This window comes from Labrus bergylta, chromosome 6, assembly GCF_963930695.1.
Source record: "Labrus bergylta chromosome 6, fLabBer1.1, whole genome shotgun sequence".
NCBI classification, from domain to species: domain Eukaryota; kingdom Metazoa; phylum Chordata; class Actinopteri; order Labriformes; family Labridae; genus Labrus; species Labrus bergylta.
In genome coordinates this window covers 26,789,308-26,796,313 of record NC_089200.1, presented here as the reverse complement: position 1 = coordinate 26,796,313, position 7,006 = coordinate 26,789,308, and the positions used below count along the sequence as shown (strand labels likewise).

At 38.8% G+C, this 7,006-nt stretch overlaps 1 protein-coding gene across 1 annotated transcript in view; it reads right to left on the bottom strand.

Moving 5' to 3' along the window:
* Window positions 1-289: 289 nt before the first annotated feature.
* Window positions 290-7,006, bottom strand: part of znf644b (zinc finger protein 644b) — a 34,177-nt gene continuing 27,460 nt past the window's right edge. Inside the window, exons 4-6 of the mRNA XM_065956082.1 lie at window positions 6,703-6,816; window positions 6,442-6,538; window positions 290-4,576 (exon numbers count right to left, since the gene is read on the bottom strand). Coding sequence (XP_065812154.1) covers window positions 4,399-4,576; window positions 6,442-6,538; window positions 6,703-6,816 — 389 coding nt within the window. The 3' untranslated portion in view covers window positions 290-4,398. The remainder of the gene's footprint in view (window positions 4,577-6,441; window positions 6,539-6,702; window positions 6,817-7,006) is intronic.

Genomic DNA, 7,006 nt, shown 5'->3' with positions numbered 1-7,006 from the left:
AATATAACCAGGTCGGTCCCATTGAGATGAAGAACCTATTTTCCAACAGAGACCAGGCCAAGACAAACACAAAGAAAAAACACAAAGTTACAGACGAAGACACAAAGAGAGAAAAAATACAATTTACAAAACACTCAAATTTGCAGTAAAAAGAGAACCAGCCATAAGTCAAATCTGAGAGTCAGTAGTTCAAGCGGTCAAGCTAAAACATGGACATCCTATAGAATTTGCTTCCAAGGCTTTCATTTTAGATTTAAAAACATTTAAGGAAACCAGCTCCTTGAGTTTTAAGTCACTCTGTAACAGATTCCAGGCTGAGGGTGAGCGTTTGGTAAAGAGAGCATAAAGAGGTCCTGAGAACGCAAAGAATACACTCTGGTACTCCTCTGCATTAAAAATAAACATACTGTAGAGTGGGAGCCGACCTTTATACATGAAGGTGTATCAGTGGATGAGCCCGCGAGCTGCAGAGCACGCCATCCTGCAACACAAATGTGTTTGCTAATTGTGATGTCACATCTGAAGTATCCTGAAATGTTTCATATTCCTCAAATCTGAACAACTTAAAAGTTAAGAAAGTAACGAGGCTATTGTTTTAATCAAAATCTGTTTTATTGACATTGTTATTTCTTTACAAATTGTTCAACCAGGTAAAACATCATGTAATGACATCATCAACACGGATTGATGACAAAAGAGGTCAGCTTTATCTTTCTGATGCAAAAAGAACAAATGCTCTCTATGTTATTTAAGATATATCAAAACAGGTTTGTGCAAACAACAATCTTTTTTTAATGCTTAAAATCAAAATGAATGAATTTGTGGTTATCAATCATCAATCAATCATTATTAGTTTAGCGCCAATTCATAACGCTTTACAAAAGAGCATATGGGATAAGATGCAGGCAGGATTTCTCCTTTGTATTCTTGTTGTCCACACTTCCTTGCCGCTGAAGTGGAGGTGGGAGCAGGCGGTGGTTGTGGGGACGACACAGGTTATCATCTTTAACATCAGAGCGGCTGTCAGTTCAACTCCTCCCTCATAAGAATCTTCATTTATAATCAAAAATTCTTTGCATCACAACTCTCTGTTCAATTCAAATCTCAGACATCTTGTTCAACTAACAACTCGAGTAAAACTGTTTGTCCCCTTAACCTGCTGTCAATCATCTTAGATCAATGTTTTTTTACATTATGTCCTTTGAGGAGCTTTAACTGTGTTAGGTGAAATGATCAATCTTCTAATATCTACTTCCTTCTGTTAGAATAGTTGTAGAATAAATGCTTCAGTATATTTGCCTTATTAAATAGAATTCACTATAAGTGTAAGTACCTTTATTGGAACTTTAGACTCATGCTTTTTAATAAACAAAGTTCCTGATCTACAAATCTAAAGATAGCCCGTACAGGTGCAATAACGCCAAAGCCATTTGGTCCATTTGAAACAAACTCTGGTGCGCTTTGTCGGATAGTTTGTTTGAGTTGGGGCGAGGTGAATGCTCAAACGATTCGCCGTCGATGAGAACGCGTTCCAGACCGAACAAGGGAAGTGAACCAAAACGTGGCTAACGTTAGCATTGCTAACAACAACAGCCTTAATACCTGCCTGTGCTACGTGTGGTTACACATCGCCCCAGTCGATATGTTAGTTTAACCTGACGCAGCAGACTTATTACTTTATCTCCATTTAATAGATCAAAATACTGCGCATCAAAATACTGCGCATCAAAATGTGCGGCGCTATGGGATGCCATTCTTCCACTCTCCTGTTGTTTACTTTCAGGTCATAGTGCAGCATTAGGCTGTGTACACTCCAAACACAAATGTATTCATTCGCGCTACAAAAGTACATAGATAGTAAATGGAATGCAAAATCGCATAGTGTGGGCCGATGGACTTGTTGCACGATAAAATGAACGCAAAATGACGCAACATTTGCGTCCCTCACGGCTTTGCGTTAGTTCAAAATATTTAACTTCAGCGACAAATTCGCTTGATGCCTTGACGCGACAGCCAATCATCATTAACAGAAGACAATGACAAGGCTGGAGGAGAAACATCTGGAGCTGCACAACTCGAGTGATTAGCTTGCAGTAGCACTGAAAGTGGTCTTAATCTGGACGTAGTTCCAGAAGAAAACGGTGATATTCACAGAGCTGTGTGAAGCTCCAAAGGATGTCGTAAACACAGAGATGACAGTGTTGGAATCTACAACTTTGGTCAACAGGTAAAAGGCAGCGATAACATCACTGTGGTTGATTGTAGGAGAAGGAGACATTGGTATCTAGGAGACAAGCCCCCCTTGGCTTGTCGCTTCAGGGTCAGACGGGCGAAATTGATGACATTTGCGCAATCCCGCGACGGGAATTTTTTTTTTCGCGTTTGGTGAGTACACACTATTAGGCTGGATGACAGTCACCACTGACCGGAGCTACAGCCCTAACTAGTGATGGGTGGCTATGGTACACATCATTTGACAGGCTTTGGTGCGCTTTACCAATTGCAGTCTGAGAGCAAACTGAACCAAATAAAAACTTCAACCCTGAATCGAGCCCACCGACCTTCATATGTGAAGTGACGTAAGTCTACTAATACTATGCCTGAGTAGGAAAGTAAGATTCACGTTATAGAAATATTGAATAATTGATAAGTGGTAAAGATAAATACTATATGTTTAGGACCTCTATGCTACAGTTGTAAAGTATCAAGTGTAACAGGTTGAATATTTTAAGAACATATAAACAGATAAATTACCTAAAATAACCTTGAGTCATTAAAGCTGTGTTTATGTCAACTTTAGCGTTTCTACATCACGGTTATTCCGTGTCCATTAATGTGCTAACTTAAATATGCTAACATTAGTGAGGCAACAGGCAATTGCAGCTCGAGCAAAGGACAATTGTGTCCACCACTTGCGCTAAACTCCTCCATGCCAGCTCAAGTGGTGGAGGGTTGGAGGTATGTCGCTGGAGGAGAGCGGAGGCTTTTAGTATGGCGGAGGCGGCGCTTAATAGCAATTTGTTTTGGTTTCATGCTGGTGCTCAAGGGCGACGTCTAATGGATCAAAAAGTCGCATACGTGTATTCCTTGTTGTTCATTTAAGAATAACATGATCATTTGTAAAGAGTTGCCACATAAAAAAAAATCTAACTCTAACAATTTTGTTACAACTAAAAAAGTTGTTTTTTTTCAGCTTAAGATTTTGTTTTTCATTAGAAAGAGATGATGTTACTGCTGCTTTAATGAGAGCCTGCTTTCAGAAATTACACTGAAGCCGGAGTTTAAGCAGCAGAGCAATGACAGAACAAACTGTCCCAACATGATGCACATCCTGAATGTCACTTTGATTAAAAGAAACATCATGTTGCTTTGGTAACACATGTCAAATGTCATGCCAATAAAACCCATTGATCCTCTGATACAACACAGAGAGGTGAAATCCTTCAAAGCAACGACAAACCAGAGGCAGCCTTGTGTTCGCTGCTTAACGAGAGCACAGTATTGTTTTATGTCGGCTCCAAGAGTGGAGATGCTACTTTTTACTCTTGTTTTTATCACAAAGTTTCTTTTAAAGGTACAGATGTTTTTTTTTTCTTTTTGTAATGAGAAAATGTAATGATGTAATAAGTTACAAGAATCTGAGAAAATCTGAAGTTTCTTCTTTTTATAATACAAATATTTCCTCATTATATTAAAATGCTCTGTCTTGATAACAAGGCACTTTGATTTATCATAAACAAAGCAGCATTTTCAAACAAGTGCAGATCTGTACTGTTCTGTCTAACTTGTGCAAATAAAGAAAACAAACTATCAGTTGTTTTAGCCAAGTTATTAAGGCAAAGCATGTCAAGAAAGCATCTTATAATAAACCTTATTCAAATATAAAGTGTTTATCAATAAATACTATAAAGTAGTCCAGTTTTACTTTAATATATTTCTACTATGTTATAACGAGTGGAAACAACATTTTGGGCGGCAGCAGCTCAGTCTGTAGGGACTTTGGTTGGGAACAGGACGGTTGCCGGTTCAAGTCCCGGTGCAGAAAATTTCCAAATCTGGAAATTGGTCTTGTAGCTGGAGAGGTGCCAGTCCACTTCCTGGGCACTGCCAAGTTGCCCTTGAGCCAGACACCAGGGGTGTTCGCTGTGGGCAGCCCCCTCACTATGACGTGTTAGTGCATGTCCATTGGATCATGTTTGTGCATGTGTGTGTATTTCAGCCTCTGTGTGTGTAGCATGTTCAAAAACAGTGTAAAATTGAATTCCCCCTCGTGGGATTATTAAAGTATATCTAATCTTATTTCTATAAACACTTACAGGACCAAGTTTAACATTATGCTGATTATAAATCAAACATTGTGCATATTCAGGCTGCTGGAGGGTCTGAAAGCAGAAAACTTTACTCAGGATCTCTGTGTTCGCCAGTCGTACTTGTTTGTATTTTGTGATGAAGATCCAGAACCTCTACCATGCCTGATCCTGAGTGGGGTACGCTGGTGTGCAGGAGGTGCCTCTGTAAATGCCTGATCCAGTCCTCCTGGATAGACAGAGGACCCTGGAAGACGAGGTCACAGAATCTGCAGGAAGAAGAGGAGGAAGAAGCCTTTTAACTGACTCAAGAGTAAATGCAAAAACGATATCTTTATAAACACGTCCTTATGCATCGTTCGTTTTAGTCTGACAGGATTCCTCCTACAGCCAGTTAGATTTAGGTTAGATTATGTATGCAGCTTTCAATACAAGTTCAAATGTTTGCATGAAGTAAGAGAGATATGGGTCGAATGGAAAATAAATATTTATTTTCTGAGTCAGCAGTTAAGTGTGCTAGCTTGCTAGCATTACATTTATGCAAAACAACAGATAAACATTGACTAGTGAATGTCACATTATTTGCAAATGGTCTGACGTCTGTCAAAAGAGCTGATATCGGGTGATACTGATGTTCAACCAATGTTTTGGTTCATCCCTGTTTAATAGTACCTGAGGCAGACAATCAAATTAGATTTGGGTGTTTAATACTTTTATAACCCAGGTTGGCAATTCAAAAATTCTACATCAGCCTACATCTACATGTTATCCATATTTTTTTCGTTAAGACACCAGTCATCAGTTTCAATAAGCACTTGATATAGGCCCGACACTGAAACATATCCAGCTGACTATCTTAGGGCTTCAAGTCATGTCACTGTTGCTTTTAAGTCTTATTTATCTTTAATAGACAAAGCTCATCAGCTAACCAGCTTAATTTAGCTGAGTTCATTAGTGGAACACCCCCCCCATCAAGAAGAACTTTTTTCAAATTCAGAATTGCTTCAATGAAACGTTTTATGTTTTACTTACCAGGTATGTTAGTTATTGAAGAGGAGGTGACTAATGCTGATGATTGGGCATTACATTTAATCTAAGCAATGTTTGAACTAACACAGAGCTGATCCAGCCAAGTACGGGTTTCCCAAAGGAATTGAGAACACACCCCACCTTTTGGGAAAATGGTGTGCCAATGCACACTCTACCTGAGGAATGGCAGCATACTGGGCATTGTGTCACATTGTTCTGTGATTGGTTTGGAAGTGCCTTAAAGCTCCTGTGAGGAGTGTTCAGTTCCTCTTGATGTTGGTGCCCCCTCTGCACAAAGAGGAACATCTTGAATCTTTGCAGAAATTGTCCAGTACCTGTGTACAGTTAGTCAAACGTTTGGACACACCTGATTGAAATGCATGTTATAATCTTAAAGACATTTTGACCTAAAGGCTTAAATGTTGAAGTCTGTTTCTTATATAAATACAAATAGTGAAGTTGATGTATGCATTTTTTCCAAAACAAAAATTATATTTTATTTTTATTGTTTTAATATCTATTATAATTCTAAAATGTGGAAAATGTTAAACATAAAGAGAAACCCTTCTATTGGTAGGTGTGCCCTAGATACAAATTTTTGACTGGTAGTTAGTGTTTTCTGATGAAGAATTTTCCTCTAGTTTCTTTTAACAGTTAAATGTACGACACACTGTCAATCCATGCTGTGGAAAAATTAAATAAAGGGGCTGTTTCTACAGCGAGATGTTAATTACTACAAATGACACCTACCCCCCCTCTCGGCAGCGGCTTCAAAGCTTCAAAGTAACTCTATAGAAATAGTTCATCCTGATATTCTGGGTAGATTTGTAGGTCATAAAGAGGCATCAGTGTTTATTCCAGTCAATTTCATAATAAGCTGAAATCTCCTCACAGGCGCTTTAAGATGCTCGGTGGTTTCTGTTCATGATTCTTTTAGGTGGTCCCAGATAAGGAATCATAATTAGTCCAAGTTTTGACTGGTGTGCTGGTTTATGCATCTTCTCTCTTCATTCAGGGTTTACAAATGAGTGTATCTGAGCGAGACAAGCATTTACCACATCCTAAACTCAGAAAACCATGGTAACATAAGTGACCTTGTGTGTACCTGCAGGTGAGTGTGTATATCTCAGCATTCAAAGAGGGAAAAATCATCTTCTTGAGCCCAGTCCTTGGTCTCGGCTTCTTCTGTTTATAATCATAGCCTAGAAGACAAAACACTGCACTTCTTAATCCGAGGGAATAAGTTATCACTAAAGAGAATCATAAACAAATCATCTTGAAGCAAAACAAGTATTCTCTATCACAGACTGAGCACAGAAAGCCCTCATGTTGAAATTTGCGTTCTAGTGTTTTGTCAGAAACTTACCTTGCCCTTCAAAAATGCTAATCCTCTTCCTGTGTGCATTGGATCCAGGCTGACCTGGAGGCCTGGGGAAGGTGCTGTTACACTCAATTAAGATGGTTTTTGAATCACGATCCTCTGAGAGGAAGGGAAAATAAAAGTCAAAGAAAATGAAGGAAAATGATCACAGCATTTAGGAGGAACTTATTATCGTAGTTTCCACTTGATAAATCTTTTAGAAATATAAAAAGTAATCAAGGTTTTTATGATCATCTGAAGTTTGGTTCTCTTTAGTAGTTAAGGAACAAAGCCTGAGAGATGGTGTTAG